The 17,453-nt window shown below is 38.2% G+C and overlaps 1 protein-coding gene across 3 annotated transcripts in view; it reads right to left on the bottom strand.

The window, feature by feature from the left end:
• Positions 1–11,814: 11,814 nt before the first annotated feature.
• The window catches only part of LOC131693271 (diuretic hormone receptor-like), a 171,199-nt gene continuing 165,560 nt past the window's right edge, over positions 11,815–17,453 (bottom strand). For 2 of the 3 annotated variants that reach the window (XM_058980982.1, XM_058980981.1), the window contains 2 exons: positions 12,594–12,750; positions 11,815–12,394 (listed from right to left, as the gene is read on the bottom strand). In XM_058980982.1, the coding sequence (XP_058836965.1) occupies positions 12,371–12,394; positions 12,594–12,750 (181 nt within the window). In that variant the 3' untranslated portion in view covers positions 11,815–12,370. Of the gene's footprint in view, positions 12,395–12,593; positions 12,751–17,453 lie in introns of those variants that run through there. The other variant, XR_009306191.1, reaches the window with a different exon arrangement.

A 17,453-nucleotide genomic window follows, 5' to 3' on the forward strand; every position in this document is an offset into this window, starting at 1 on the left:
CCGGCGGATGACGTGGATACTATGGGTAATACTACTCACTTGAAAATATCCAAGCGGGTAATTAACCACTCTAAATATTGGAACAAACCTAAAATTTGAAAACTCACGCATGTGTCTCGAGCACAAAAAAAAGTATGCGGAAATTGCATCACTTTCACATTTGCTACATCCATTTGCTTTTTAGTTAGGGCACGACTCAATCAGCGAATACCTAACTAACGAATTTGCGCTGTACACCTAAATTGATTGAGAATATCTGCGTATATAAAATTTAACCTAACTAAAGACATAATTTTATTTAACCTCAACCATCGCACTAACACAACCATACATTGATTAGACAATATGAATTTTATAAAATATTATATTTGGCAAAAACAATTTTAGATCGTTTGTCAATATTTCAATAACATGTAGGCTGTTGTTTTGGCAGAAAGAATTAATTACTGTTACCGTTTGGGTACTTTACCCTATGCAGCTTTGAGATGTGAGTAAGAGAGTGAGTGTAGGTTAGGTCATACTGCTGTCGCATATCAATGAGTACTGATAGGTGAGCGACTATCTGCCATAAAATCATAATTAGTCATTAAGTTTTGTTTTTTTTTTGTGTTTCGAATTCATCTCGTCAGTAACTAGCACCATCTGGGTGTCTAGTTAGACGATGTATCTAAACTAGTACCCAAATTAGCACTAGTTAGACACAAAACATTCCAAACAGTTCACACGACATATGTGAACGCCTAAAGCCACATGTCTCGAGTGATGTCCCGGGAAGCAAATATAGCTCTGGTTTGCTGACGAGAAAGCGAAGACGAACTCTTGTCTTTTGGTTCAAGAAACCAAACGGCTGGTATTATGCAATAAAAATTGGACTAAACCGTTTTGCGCGTTAAGGGCACAAGACCTAATTATAATTAAGTTTTGTTTTTTTTGTGATACATCGTCTAACTAGACACCCAGATGGTGCTAGTTACTGACGAGATGAATTCGAAACACAAAAAAAAAACAAAACTTAATTATAATTAGGTCTTGTGCCCTTAACGCGCAAAACGGTTTAGTCCAATTTTTATTGCATAATACCAGCCGTTTGGTTTCTTGAACCAAAAGACAAGAGTTCGTCTTCGCTTTCTCGTCAGCAAACCAGAGCTATATTTGCTTCCCGGGACATCACTCGAGACATGTGGCTTTAGGCGTTCACATATGTCGTGTGAACTGTTTGGAATGTTTTGTGTCTAACTAGTGCTAATTTGGGTACTAGTTTAGATACATCGTCTAACTAGACACCCAGATGGTGCTAGTTACTGACGAGATGAATTCGAAACACAAAAAAAACAAAACTTAATTATAATTAGGTCTTGTGCCCTTAACGCGCAAAACGGTTTAGTCCAATTTTTATTGCATAATTAGTCGATAAAAAATTAGTATAGATATATATGTGTAGAATAAATAAATTAATTTAAGGATGCTAAGAAATGATTAAATGTAGCAAATTTAATATTTATTGGGATACATGATAAAAATAATTAAAATACTCCACTTTGCTATTTGCGTCTAACGGTCAATTTAAAAAGCACAGAACAAAATTTGTTATACAGTACACTTAAGATTACAACACAAAACACATACATGCACTGACTGGTTTACCGGAAAAGGAGGAAAATGTGAGAAACTTCGGAAAAAGAGAAGAAAAGAGAGAGAATTGGTTAAGGATAGGTGGCTACTGGGTTATGGATTTCATTGGACTCATTTTAAGATCAGACAGCGATTAGACAGGAAAGTTTAAAAAAAAGTTAGTATGTAAAAAGTTAATTAAAATGCGGAAATCAAAAATTTATACAAGGACGTGAAAGTATTTATAAATATACAAGGAATCAGGACCCATTAGATTTCTTTCGTGAAACCGCCGACAAACCCGCAGTTTACTGGGAGGACAATAGTACCCGGTCAAACGAGGAGACGGTACGGAACAAGAACCGCCCGCAACGGTCTCGTGGGCCGAGACAAACGTACACCTCGTGTGAGAACAGCACGTGGAACACCATTCATGAAGCCCTCAGCCAAAGGAACGCACCATCCTTCCGCTGCCTTGTTAATCAGCGAACGTTGGCGATCGTCCGATCTACTAGCAAAAAGTAGCAGCGCATATTCATTCGCCGAGTATCGGCGAACGCTCACCCCGTCGGGAAAATCGACCCATCCGCCCCAAAAAGCCGAACATCGAAGACACCACGCATCCGACGGTCGGGAAATCCTCATCTGCAGCAGATACAGTCATCGCCGGCCGGCCACCAATACACACAAACACACATTGTAGGTAATAAAATTTAAGTTGAATTTGATCGAGTCGAGTTCTTGTCGTTCTGATTGGTGTCCCTATAGCCGACCTTGAGAGTTCCGTCTCTCACGCTCGAGCTCGCCTGTGCAAAAGAGGCCGTTGAGAGCCCACCCCAGACGGTCCCCGTGGCTTGACCAGGGACTAGGGGTTTTGTCGAAGTCCGTCTGTACCAAGAGGTAACATTACCCACTATTAATGTATAAGATTCACGCATCCGCCGTGTTTGAGCGATAGCTTTGAGGCCCAACAGATAAAATCCAATAGCAGATTACTGAATGCATTGAACATAAATAGCACACACCGTTTTAAACAACAGCTTCAAATAGTTAGGGTAACTATAAGAATCGAGCTAACTATAATTCAACATTTTCGATACGTGCCAACCAAACATTTTTATTTTTACTTGTTTTAAGTGAACCGAGTAATTACCTAAATCAAATCTTCTCCAGCCGCAGCAAGCTGGAGTAAAACCAGTCGCTTGGACACGGATGCAAGTTTCATTGTGATTCCCAAAGCTGAAAACGCTGGGCAAGGGACGGCACATTTGAGAACAGTCTGCTTCAATTATCTGACCGACACAGAGTACCGTTTTCAATACATACATACTGTGGCGGTGTTCAAAACAGTATTTAAATATGGCGGCCTGCTGCTGCCCCATATGGAAAATAAGGATTTCTTCGCTAACAATGCCTTCAAAAGCGTCTACTTCCACTTCTGAGGTCTCACGATGCCTCTACGCTTTTCTGGCCCGATTTAATCTTGTTCCATTACTCGAAAGATTTTTGCGATCAATTGAGAAATACTGGCCCATCATGAATCGAAAGCAGAAATGATGAAAAATGGATTTCCACACAATAACAAGTTGGCCCAAATGTTGTACAAGACCTTATGAGCAGTGTTAAGAGGAAGGTACGTACATCTGGATCTGTCTATGAAATTGAATATAACTAGGACGAAATAAGTTTAATAATATGCTTTATTTTGTTCCTTCAAAAGTTTGAAAACAATGAGTTAATTTTGAGGAACATTTTTCCTTGTGATGCAAATTGATCCCGTACACCCTTTGATGCGTACTTTTGAAATTCTCTGTACGAGGATTTCATTTGTACGTGATTTTTGGCGATTATTTTATAAGCTTGTGTATTGCGAAAAGGAGACAAATCTCTAGTAATAGATACCGGAAGCCAATTTGATTTATAAAATGTTACTTGACTTTGTTCGATCATTCCGAATTCGGTTGCTGGTTCCCTCGAGTATTGTTTTCTGTCGCATGATTCTAGCGGAGTTCTGTTTAGGGCTCTGCTATAACCCCTCTCCGAACTCTGAATATTATTACTATTCTGATGGAATCTGTTTTAGATTTCCGATGAAATCGTTCTCATTCCAGGTGCTCACGATTCCTTCTCTGCATTCCTACACAGGATTTTGATTAAATTCTTGCCTGGGTTCTAATCAAATCCACCTCAAAATTCTTGCGGAGTTTAAGGATATATTTAAAACGATTTTGATGGAGACCTTCTCAAGATTATGATGCAATGCGGGATTTTAAGGGGTATCTTTAGTAGGATTCTGAGGCAAAGGTCATCAAGGCTTTGCTGGAATGCTAATGCTTCCATTATAATCATACGTACGTCGCTTACTATTGTCATAGGGAATCCGAAAAACTTTGGTTTTTGGCTCTAGGTAAAAAATTGATTTCCGGCCGTGGGCCCCTTCCAAAAGAACGCGCATAGGTGAAAAGGCTGCACAGCCGCCATCTTGTAATGAAATTACTCGAAAAAAAAGTTTTTTGTGATTCATTACTTATGTTATAAATCACATTTAACAAGATCTCTTCATTGCATCAGCAAAAATTCCTGAAACATGCCTATTTTTTCATGCTCTACAGTGATGTAACTCCTTAATAAACTAAACTACAAATAGATAAACTAAAGTGGCAACAAAAGGTTTCTAAATTGCAGAAATAGTGACAAAGTCGAAGAAGTCGGTAAAATCGTGAAAAATTTGGTTTGAAAATGAAGAAATAAAAATAGAAAAACTGTATCGTTTAAATTCGTTAGTTGCAGTTTTACAGAACAATATCCATTTAAAATTTCTCTACAAGTTAACTATTTCGGTGGGGTCCGGACCTACCCCTCCCCTGGATTCGCCACTGGTAGTTAGTGTTTCGCATTTCAGTCTGCACGGGTTTGTGATTGGAGATCGGGAACATCATATTCAGCCAGAAGAAGCTAAGATGCGAAGGTAGCTTGCGACGCGTGTCTACGATCTTCGTGTGGTGGCACGATCATTCCAAGGCAATTGACGTAACGCATGTCGTATGAATCTGCGCTGGACGGCTTCATTTTTTTTTTGGCTCCAAGTAGAGGCACCAGACAACGTTTGCGAGTGTGAGCGCACCAGTGAACAATATAACACTTTAAAACGTAATGGATCCCGGGATTCATTGGAACATAAAACCTAGTAGACGATTTGCTTTGTCAATGATCGCTGATAAGTGATGGGTGTACGTTAGCCTTTCATCTAGGATGATGCCCAAATCTTCCGACATGATCAACGCCTTGTAGCTAAGTTCCAGCAATGTTGTAGTTGAAAGTAAACATGAACTATCATATTTTGCTTACACCAACTGTAAAATGTATCAATGAGATACTGTAGCTCAGGGCAATCGACTTCTTTCCTTTAACTAGAAATATTTTCAAGGATTCGGTGAAGAACATTTTCCCTCTACGTATTAAGACGAAAACCACATAATTAATGAACAATGAAAACGGTAGCGGACTAACCGTAGTACCTTGAGGAACTTCAGAATGGTTGGAATAGGATTCAGATACATTGTCACCAATTTGAACAACGACTTCACGGTGAACAAGGAATGATCGAAGCTATCGGCACTTGCAGTTGTTTCGACATTTGTTCTGTGCAGAAGGACGTGAAAGAGACCAGGTTCGTATCAGCCGATCGACCGGGGAAGAAAACGTGCGATTCGAAAACCTTTGACTAAACTCGCAATGATGTTATTCCACGATAATTTTCGATGTTGCATTCGGCACCTTTTCGTACACCGGAAACATCACCAAACACTTCTAATCATCAGGAAATTTTTGCTGCTGAAGTGACATATTGAAAAGGTGTGTCAGTGGGATCACTAAAATATTGGAAAAATAAGAAAGATAAGTTAATGGTCTACAACTCTGCCGAAGATTGCGAATCAATCCGACTTTGTTAGAAGAAGTTATTAAACATTTAATGAAGTGATGTCTGAGTCAGTTTTGCATGGGGCCTAGCAAAGCACGGTATAAGTACTCGATTCTCATGAACTGTACATTTTTGTGATATAATGGTCAGGTTTACCTCAATAGTTTGTTTAGAAAAATTTCAGTAAATAATACGAGTCATATTTTGGATAATAATTTTTAGTTCCTCTTGTTACCACATAGAGGGCGCCAACACCAACTTTTCAAAGAAGAGAGATAGAAAATCGACATGTTCGGAAGAATTACTGCAAAATGCCTGTTCTACAGCTTTGCAGAAGACTCTCAATTTCTATCTTTCTCCATTGAAAGGTTAGTGTTGCCGCCCTCTAAGAGGTAACAGGTGTGACTAAAATTTTCTAACCAAATTATGACTTATATTATTTACAAACATTCTTCTAAACACACTATTAAACAAAACCTTACCATTATTTCACAACAATGTATAGTTCGTGGGAATCAAGCACTGATACACAACTATGCGCTGCTAGGCCCCATGCAAAACTGACTCAGATATCAATTCGTTAAAAGTTTAATAACTTTTTCTAGTAAAGCCGAACTGATTCGCAGTCTTCAACAAAGTTGTAGACAAGTAAATTATCTTTCCTATTTTTACTTGCAGTGATAATCCTAGTGGGTTTTCTATGCGGAAATTGTCGAAACAATCCCATAAACTTTAGGCACGTTGGTCCGGTAGCTAGACTTGTCCGATTTGCTTCAAGTTTGGAGCAAGTACTCCAGGTGGTACTAGAAATTGAATCAGGGGTAGGCCGATTGAGTTTTTAATTTCATTATTTTTCTGAGCAGTCCAATCTACATTCACATAATCATATAGTATACTCCAGTCGATCAGCGGCAGGGAGTGGCGCAATGTAGCTAGATTAGTTTTGCAAGAATTACGATGATCCACGACTAATGCTTCTTTGTATTATTGGGTGCTATTGGTAGAATTTGTTATTTCTAAAGCTAGTTATCCAAAGGAACGATTACACTAGATGTTTTACTCAGGCAGAGTAATCCTATTCACGAAGACGAGGTCAAGATTGCGAGATTGATGGTTGCAGATGGTGCTTACTTGGTTTAGTCCGTGAAAAGCCATCCCGTCCAGTAGTAATCGGCTGGCAGGGTTAGTGCGCGAGTATGACGAGCTAGGGTAAGCCTATCCACGCGGTAATCTTTGTCCAAACAGTTTCAATGCGTGATGACCTATCCACACCCAATTCACAGGAGACCAGTGCGGAAGAAACAGCGGTCAACACTCCGCCACCGCGACCGTGAAAGCTGATGCTATCGCATCGATCCGCACGATAAATCGTGTATCTTTGCATCCATGTAACCGTCAATGCCAGTCAAATGTACCGGCATATTGCCTGAACGTAATGTACTCAATGGCAAGCTAGAAACAAGAAGGTTGTCAGTAAACGGATCGTCATTTACAGCAGAATACTCGCCTGAGACGGGAGTTCGGAAGACTCCCTCACAACTTTCGAACGGACGACCGGGACGACTAATGGCGTTTTCGTTTTTGACTTTGCACTACACCGGTGTAGTCGGTACTACACTCATTCAAACTTGGGTGTACACCCAGGTTTTTTTTACGCGGGGGATACGTACCGCGTAAAAAACCGCGTAGAAAAAACCGCGTTAATTGAAAAATCCGCGTAGAAAAACCGCATTAATTCGAAAATCCGCGCAAAAAAACTCTCAGCAAAAGGCTTAGAATATTTTTGGAAGTTTTTTTTTGCGCGGATTTCGCAATTAACACGGTTTCTGCAAAAAAAAAATGTTCTAAGTCCTTTTGAATGCAAAAGATTTTCGGATAGATGGAAGGAACGGGTCTGGAAGATTCCTTATGGCCCGCACCCCAACAATATGGGTATTTTCGGAATGGTCTTGACGAGTAGGTGCCAGAAATAAATAAATCTGCACCTTCCCCGCAAGGTTTTCAATGAAAATTGATTTTTGGTGCCACTTTCAAATCCTAAATGGCGACTTCCGGTTTCGAGATTCTCTACAACTCAATCAACATGAGTATTTTCGGAATGATCTTGACGAGTAGCAGACAAACGTCGATGTTTGCCGTCATTTTAAAATTCTAGATGGCGACTTCCGGTTTACCGAAATTCTCGCATGAAAAATTTGGGCAATCGTCTAAATCACCCTCAAATATAGGATCTAATCATAAACCAGCAAAATGCAAAATATTTTATGTGTTCATCCAGGAAAGTGCGGTGAGAATGGAAGAGAGAGAAGAAAGAGACGTATGTGGTGTGAGTTGGGGGTTTGAATTTATTCAAATTAAACTTATTGCTTAAATTTAAGTAAATTCAACTGTTTAATACTATTTGTACTACAGCTTCAACTTCCAAAAATACCAATATTTATTGGGTTATAGCGAATTTCGCTAACCCGGAAGTCGCCATCTTTGATCTAAAATGGCGTCAAAAATCAATTTCTGGAACCTACTCTTCAAGACCATTCCGAAAATACCCATTTGTTTGGTGTGCGGGCCATAAGGAATCTTCCAGACCCGTCTCTTCCATCTTTCCGAAAATCTTTTGCATTCAAAAGGACTTAGAAATTTTTTTCAGAAAAAAGTCTAAGTCTTTTGCATTCAAAAGGACTTTTTTTGCAAAAACCGCGTTAATTGTAAAATCCGCGTAAAAAACCGCGTGAAAAAATCTGGGTGTAATCAGTCTATCTCTTTTTTCCGATAGAATAGTAAAAATTGATTGATTCCATTAAGAACAATCAATGATATAAACGTTAAAAACTCACGCTCATATTTTTCCTAATTTTTGAAACTGGCTCCTATATTGAAAGTTCAGTCATTAGTTTCGACAAAAAAGTCAAATCAACCACGGTTTGTTTTCCATTATTGGCGATTCTACGTTGAAACCGCTCGCAGATAGCGCTGGAAGGAAAGTGTTGCTGATTTTATTCTGTTCTGTCATAGTGCATATATTTTCTGTAAACATTGGTAAAAAATGACTTTTAAACACCAAATTACCGATCAATTTGTTGATAATTGTTTTTGAAAATGGAGGAAAATCATCATTTTATCAGATGATGAGTAAACATCTTGCGAAAAGAGTGTAAAACATAGTGGTTTCTAATATTATTCGCAGAGCTATATGCGCGCTGTTTCGAAATGTAATTTGTTGAGCACCGTAGCCGCCGCAACAGCATTTCCCGTTGGTCCTAAGTTAAGCTAAACCTTCATGAGTTGGTGTAAATTCATGAAACTCTCCAGATCACGCGAGGAAAGAATATATCCGGCTAATAGGAAAGTGTCAGCTTTGTATCATGCACAGCCGATCCTTCTCTCCGATAGCCTTCACTGAATCTCCTACGTAGTTCAAAATATAAAGGAGTTTGACATTGGTGCTGATTGGGTCTCGGTTTCGAGTTGGAACTTTATTTATGGAACGATTTTTTATAACCACAATAATACCCCGATTACATTTCGAAGAAATGTATGAGTGAAATAGTTGCAAATGGCTGTAATTTCAGAATAATTGCAAATAAAACTAAATTTCTTACTCGTTTCATTCATATTTTGGCAGTGGTAAGCTTTTTCCGAGAAGATAATGAAGATTTTGTTGTAAGCTACGACTCACTTACGGGTGAAAAAAAGCAAACTGTATCACTTTGCCAGTTCATGAGCTGAATCATAGGTGTCGCATGACTAATTTTGGCTTTGCCGCAAATCGCCAATACGCTCCCATAGTTCTAGACTAGACGCCCGTAGTCTTCAACAGTGTGAGTGTGCCGTTGAGATGAGTTTTATGAAATATTCTCGCTAACGGGCGGGCTGAGGGCGATAAATAGTGTTGTTTAGGTAGGGGTGGAGATAGCGTAGTTGGTAAATCGATTGCCTTGTACACAGCTCACCTGGGTTCAATTCCCAACCCCGCACGTAGGGTTAGAAATTCTTATAAAAAGAGATTTCTCCAACCCGATAAAGAGGCGAATGACCTTATGGTTAAAACCTCTATAATCAAAATAAAAAAGTGGTGTTTAGTATGTGGTGTCGTCCCATGTTCAAGGGTATGCAATTGCACTTGATTGTAATTATTTATATAAAATGCTGTTAATAATTCTGTTATGAATTACGTTTCGATTGTGCTTTGAATAATGGTAACACAGTCATGGTATATTAGAACAACCCAACCAGAATTGTAGCAATAGTCCTGCAGTTATCTTGTATGCCAAGCCGGGAAGCCTGCAAAAACAAGATGTGAAGATTCCCACAAAGGATTGTAGTGGCCAACGCTTTGCTATATATTTTTTAGGTTCCGTTCGGTTTTAATGTGCGATTGTTACAGATATTTGATGCACCATGTAATCCACCTAATAGTGGGAAATAGCCGTCTTCTATAGTTCATATTCATGTTACATATACTCATGGCAACACTAACAGCAACTGTATTTTGGAATCCAAAACCTCTATTCCGTGTACTAGAGTCGTGTACTAGACTGCCTATATTTTTATATTTAAAGCATTTTCATGCTTAAGTTTGAATCAAATTATAAAGATATTAATGATATTTTTGGAATGTAGGGCATTGCAAAAATTTTTTTTTTTTGAATTCTCAAAGGCCCCCCTCTTATATTGTGACAAATGTCAAAGTAAGCTCAGATGCCAAAGTTCACATCATTTGGACAATTCTAGACCCTCGCCCACTTCGCTTGAAATTTTTGAAATTGGTGCTATGGGAAAATGTGGAGGAAAAATATATTAAATGCTATAACTTTTGAAATAGCAATCAGAAAATTACAATTTATACCTCTTTTTAAAGGAAATAACCTTAGTATTGGAATGAAGATATTCCTGTTCCTAGTAAAATACGGGACTGTGGGGTATTGGGTCATATTGGCCCCAACATCCCCTATTTTTTGAATTTTTCTGCTCCGTGGTGCAAACCATACATATTTTGCAGTTTTTCTAATGTGAAAAAAATCTGAGAAATCGAACGGAACCTTTTAGACCTTTGTCCGAATACGAGAAGTTGGGGTTAAAGGGCCTTTTGCCATTTATGTTAAATTTTATCATTTTCTCGTGCATATATCTCTATTATTCTTCATTTAATTTTAATAAATTGTACCTTGTTAAACGTGGAAAATTCTTAGAAATACAACAAAAATAGATTCGTTTGCATTAAAATTCAAAAACGTGAAATTTTTTGACATTAACTCTACAAACCACATTTTTTTCATTAAATGTCCTAATACCTCAACTTCACCTATTTTTCCAAGTATGAAACTTTTCTCATGTGATTCCTAAGCGCATTTTTCACTATAAATAGTAAATTAAATAAGAATTTTGTTGTTAAATGGACTTAATGTGTGCGATTTTATGATAAAAATGTGAAATCGAGACTATATGTCAGATAATTTGATGTTTCTGAATTGTACCGGTAACGAATCTGTTTTTATTTTGTTTCTTAGGATTTTCCACGTTGAACAAGGTACAATTTATGAAAATTGAATGAACAATAATAGAGATATATGCACGAGAAAATGATAAAATTTAATATAAATGACAAAAGGCCCTATAACCCCAACTTCTCGTATTCGGACAAAGGTCCGTTCGATTTTTGAGATTTTTTTCACATTAGAAAAACTGCAAAATATGTATGGTTTGCACAACGGAGCAGAAAAATTCAAAAAAATAAGGGATTTTGGTGTCAAAATGACCCAGTACCCCACTTTCCCGTATTTTTACAGAAAAAGGAATAACTCCATTCCAGTACTAACGTTATTTTCTTTAAAAAGAGGTATAAAGTGTAATTTTCTGATTGCTATTTCAAAAGTTATAGCATTTAATATATTTTTACTCCACTTTTTCCCATAGCACAGGGGTCTAGAATTGTCCAAATGATGTAAAATTTGGCATCTGAGCTTACTTTGACATTTGTCACAATATGAGAGGGGGGGGCCTTTGAGAATTCAAAAAAAAAATTTTTTTTTGCAGTGCCCTAGTGCATAGTTCACTTCATACAATATGACGAAAAATAGAAACAAGTTCCAATTAATTAAATGATAAATGGGCGATTTGAAAATAATACTCCACAGACTAAATTCTCTATATTTAGTGGCGTTGGAGTGAATATCTGAAAGAAACCTTTATACACCCTTCATTTAAAACTAAAATACTCAAATCCAAAAGCCCGGCATACGTCTGCCGCTTGCGGTGATATTCTTCGAATGATAATGAATAACTTATTTTAATCAAATTTTATTTGCCAAAAATAGCTAGATAGCACATAAAGAGTATAACAGCGAGTATACAAATTCGTCTTAAGTACATCGATAGAGGGTTGATTTGAGTTTTTCTTCGATAGTTTAATTGTGACTTTAAATATTTGTTTTTGGAGACTGCGGTCATGGAAATATTTGCTTTTCTTTTTCACAATTTTGAGCATAGTTCAAAACAGTGTACGGAATCAATTGGATTTAAATATCGTTCGTTATTCGTTCAAACAAAACAGGAACTGACTTGGTTCACGTAGCATTTGTTTGTCCTACATAAAATATCAACATTAATCGTTTAGTTAGTTTCAATATTATTTAAGCTACACTACGTAACAAATCCTCCGGTTTTTTCACATTGTTTTATATATGTACAGAAGAGTATATTGAATAAAGCGCACCAACCGGAAGAAGGAACCAGAGCCTGGGACAGATTTTCCTCTTTGACGGTGGCGTATGCATTGTACAGATAGGCGCAGCATTATTTTTCTATTTCATTGGACATAATGAATGATTCCGTTGTATTTCAGACAGTATTTTCGTCTAGTCCCTAAAAGGGTAGAAAGTAAAAAGAAGGTAGCTTTAAACTGTAATTCATTCGATATTTGAGTTCATGAAAAGTGATTGTCGAAAATCAGTGTCATTTATCAAAAGCCCTTTTCCCGCCAAAATAAATCTATCAACCGAGCTATGAAAAAATGTACTTTTATCCTAGTACCTACGGACTGACTGAACCTAGCCGAACTCACCTGCATCAGTGGACTGACGGCCCTGGGTGGTGCAGCGTGCAGATGCAGTGCACCGTTGGAACTTCGCAAAGCATTGGGACAGCTTGCCGGAGGCCCTAGTAGGGTGGTTGTGGTTGCCGAGGAGGCACAACTTTCCCGTTTGCTGTAGGTTAGTGGCCTGCGGAGAGATGTAAACTAGCGTCACAGAAGTCTAAGTTTATGAATATGGTAGCAATAATCGTATCATCTAGTAGTAGCCGTCGGATGAAAATGTTTAATTATTTTTTCCTACATAATTGATGGATGGCAAATAAAACAAAAGTTTAACGTACGAAAAATGATTTCATTGTTAATCGTTTGGCAGCTTGTCATAAAAACATCGGTAAGCAAAACGATTAATTTTGCACGATCGAAAAATGTTTGCTTTTGCCGGACACCCTCGTTTGGCTGTGTGTTTTATTTGAACGCTAGTTGCTGAACAGTGAAATGTGCCCAACTAACAAAACTCTGCCTCGAAGCGAATTCAGAATACGTTAGGTCGGGTTGACGGGAGTCTCACGGGCAATGGACATGCAGCAAAAAGTATTCATTTTGAAATAAAAGAGATGTAATCGTGAACAGATTGTCAAAATGTGTAACTACAACGTCAGAGCAGACAGAAAAAAAAGTCCTGCCACTGACGTTACAATGCAGGTTCTGTTGAAACGACACGCAATAACGGCTCGTTGAATAGTGTCTTTTTTGTCATGTGCAAACATTGGGAGAGATTTTATTTTACTGACATAGTAACGTGTCAAAAAGTGGACGTGGATATTCGCAACTTTTATTTGGCTCGAAAGCAACGGGTCCGATGGTATCGCGGTAAGGTGTTCCAACTCTGATCAGAAAGGATGCCTAATACTTTTGAATTTGTAGGAATGTAGCATTAGTCCAGAGATTATCCTGTGCACTGAGCATCAGTTGTTTTATTTGAAACATGTTTGGTTTGGCGGGGTCAGGTATCTCAAAAACTCAACGTAGGGGTTAGGTATTTTTAACATAGAATGTGAGAACAACGTTTGAAAAAAATCGGTTAAGTAGTTTTTGAATGGCAGCTAAAACCGCAAATCATGTTTTTGTACAAAAAGCTCCGTAACCGAGTCGTTTGTCGAAATTTTTGCATAGATGTGAAAAATTACAGCATGTTATTGAAATGATACACTATAATGTACAAAAGTTTTGATAAATTTGCTTCAGTTCTAAAAAAAATCGCAAGGAAGTGTTTTTTTCACGCTGAAACCTTTACGACCCCCCCCCCCCTTAAGATTTTCTGTTAGATCGCATGACAGGTTTAAAACTGGTTTTAAAACTGTCCTCTTTGCCGGAGGAACCAGATTTCCGGAATATCCCGGGGTGTACCCAATTTGACCAAAAACCCTGAAATGGTCTCCAGTTCATTGGTTGCGCAAAATCATGCAGTTTGACACCCCGCAAGACGGGTTTTATAATCGGTAGAAAAGTGTCATCTTTGACGAATAACCAGGTTCCCAGTATAGCCCGGGCCAAAAACTCAAAATGTACTTGTTTTGCAAAATCATTAAATTTGACATGTCGCAAGACGGGTTTTATAACTGTTCGAAAATTGTTCTCTTTGCCGGTCGAGCCAAGTTCCCAGAATACTCCAGGGTGTGGTCAATTAGACCCCCAAAATGTCCGTCAGTGAACTTGCTTAGCAAAATCATGAAATTTGACGTGTCGCAAGACGGGTTTTGCAACCAGTCGAAAATTGTGCTTTTTGCCGCATGGACCAGGTTTCTGGAACACTCCAGAGTGTGGCCAATTAGCCCAAAAACCTCAAAATGTCTTTTAGCGTACTTATTTCACAAATTCATGCAGTTTTACACGCCGCAAGACAGGGTTTCAAAAAATTCCAGAAGTGCACACTTTGCCGGAGAAACCAGGTTCCCGGAATACCCCGGAGTGTGGCCATTTCGCCCAAATGCTCTCAAAATGTCTTTCAGTGTGCTTGTTTTGCAAAATTATGAAGTTTGAAGTGCTGCAAGACGGGTTTTGAAACCAGTCAAAAATCGTCCCTTTTTACCGGAGGAATCAGGTTTCCGGAAGATCCAGGGGTGTGTTCAATTTAACCAAAAATCCTAAAATTGGTGTCCAGAGCTCTTGTTTTGCAAAATTATAAACTTTGACACCCCGCAAGACGGGTTTTACAATCAGTCGAAAAGTGTCCTCTTTGCCGGAGGAACCAGGTTCCCGGAACACCTCAGGTTGTGAACAATTCGACCAAAACCCTCAGAATGTTAGTCAATGCGTTTGTTTTACAAAATCATACCGTTTTACGTACACCGGGTGCGTACACGAGAACAATTCGCACATGGCAAAAAGAGTCAGCGCTGGTGGCGATGAGAGTGAGAAAGAGAAAACTGGTGCCACGAACCGATGTGTATGCACACCGTGTACGTACATGTGGTTCAGTTGTGCAGGCGAACATGTGCACGTGTTTAGGTACGAAATAGCGTGTTTGAGTTCGTGCACGAAGTGTGGGTTTAATATGAGCACAAAACCAGAGCGAACATTATGTGCGATGTGCATATGGGAAGACTGCTCCTAACAATTTATCCGGAACTACTGGCAGTTACAAAAAGGTGGTTGGAACGCGGCTGAGAACCATTATTTTGAAATTTAACATTTTCATTGAAATGGGGGTTGGGGACGCAAGAGTTAAACTCTAAAAGAAGAATATCAGACAATTTAGTACATAATCACGATTGTAACACAATTGCTGGAAAAATTATCGACCTAGCTGAATTATACTTTCGAAAAAGTGGCTGTGATTTTTTGTCGCACTACCACACTGAACTGGTACACGAAACGTTATCTATTCATATCATATCGTCCTATGTCCGGGTCCCAATCACGTAGTATCCCTAGTGTAAGTGAGATCGTAACGCTAGTCCTGTATACTTGGCATCGTTACGTACTGACAACTCTCTTTCAAATGATACTCATATTCTCACTATATTATGGTAACCGAAAGTCGCCATCTTGGAGTTCAACATGGCGTTAATCATCAATTTTCGATGTCTACTAATCAGTCCTTTTCAAATGACACCCCTACCGATGATGGTTCTCGCTATTTTGTGGTAAACGGAAGTTACTATCTTGGATTTCAAAATGGCGCTAATCGTCCAATTTAAATGTCCAACCATATTGATGGTGATAAACATTGATTAGTGATAAATAATTTCTGAAACCATTCCTGGGATAAAAATGGATAATTTCTCAACCCTCGATAAAGTTACAAGAATTCAGTGAAGGTCAGCCTAAACTTGCTTGGGACTATGTTTCACTCAAGGCAGTCACTTAGGATAACTGATTTTTAGTTTATTCATCAACGATCTGTCTGATTTGCTTCTAAATGATATCGTGAGTTTTATTCTTCGTTTTAAATGAACCTGGTAACCTAGAAAAATATAAGATGTCTTTCTGGTTTTGAGAAGCGCCAATTTCCAAGGGTAGGGTAGCATTATCGAGAATAGAATTTATTATCGACTTATGAGTGCTTTTTAACACAAAAGATAAACTGTGAATATCATAGTAGAGAGCTTTTTACATTTCTTATAAAAGAAATGTATATAATTCGCTCAAACTTTCAAGATTTTTTCCGAGGCCCGGAGGGCCGAGTCTTATATACCAATCGACTCAGCTCGACGAAATTGATTTAATGTCTATGAAACATAGAACTGCTCACCAAAAATGCATAGCTTTCAACATTTGCTAAAAATGTTTTTGCCTTTCTCATTCACTCTAAAATTCGTCAATCTAATTCCGTCCCGGAGAGCCGCGTGTCATATGCCAATCGACTGAGTTCGTCGAGATCGGAAAATGTCTGTGTGTGTATGTATGTGTGTATGTGGAAAAAATGTGACCTCTGTTTCTTAGAGATGGCTGAACCGATTTGCACAAAGTTAGTCTCAAATGAAAGATACATCCTTCCCATCGGCTGCTATTGAATTTTTTATTGATTGGACTTCCGGTTCCGGTGTAACGAGTTGAAGAGTGCAATCACACAGCAAATTCCCATATAAACTAAAATGAAAAATTTTCAAAATCAAATTTGTATTTTGACTTTTTTTGGACTTTGGTACATTTTTGCCTTTCTCATATAGAAAGGTAATGCAATCACTCCAAAAATCGTCAATCATACCGGCCCGGAGGGAGTATGCAGTGAGCGGTTGCTACTTTAAAATTAAAACTAGTTTAAAATTTCTTAACAAGTTGAAAATTTTTGGCAGGACCTGGACCTCCCGGATCCTTCTCCATGATCCGCCGCTGGTTTCAAGCGATGTTTCAGTATCACATAGTATCTCAAGATCCATTGTATGTATGTGCAAATCGTACTGAACATGTAATATTCATTTCCACCATTGTATTGAACATAACCAGCCATGGAATCGTAGTCTGGACAAATGAGACAAGCACAATTGCACCACTAGGTGGATTAAAACAGGTTTTTATTATAGGAATGCGTCGAGTTGAGATGAAAACGTAATATGATTAATAACGAGGATAACACTTTCCGAATGTAGAGAGAAATTTATGAAAAATGACGATTTCCATTCGACTCTAGCAGGTCCTGATCGATTTTGGTGAGCATTTGATTTTTGTTGTATGACCAATTATATGTATAGGTCAAATGTTCAAAAACAGTAATTTAAGGTCAAGATAGCATCATTTTGAAACCGCCAATTTCGGAGGTTTAGTATCTTCGATGAGTTTTACAAACGTTAAACAGCGCATCATTTGATAGAATAATTTTGACGGTATTTATGGTGAATTTTCTCAGGTTAATATTCATGACTACAATAAAGTCTCAACATATTCGCT

The sequence above is a fragment of the Topomyia yanbarensis genome, chromosome 3 (assembly GCF_030247195.1).
Source record: "Topomyia yanbarensis strain Yona2022 chromosome 3, ASM3024719v1, whole genome shotgun sequence".
NCBI classification, from domain to species: domain Eukaryota; kingdom Metazoa; phylum Arthropoda; class Insecta; order Diptera; family Culicidae; genus Topomyia; species Topomyia yanbarensis.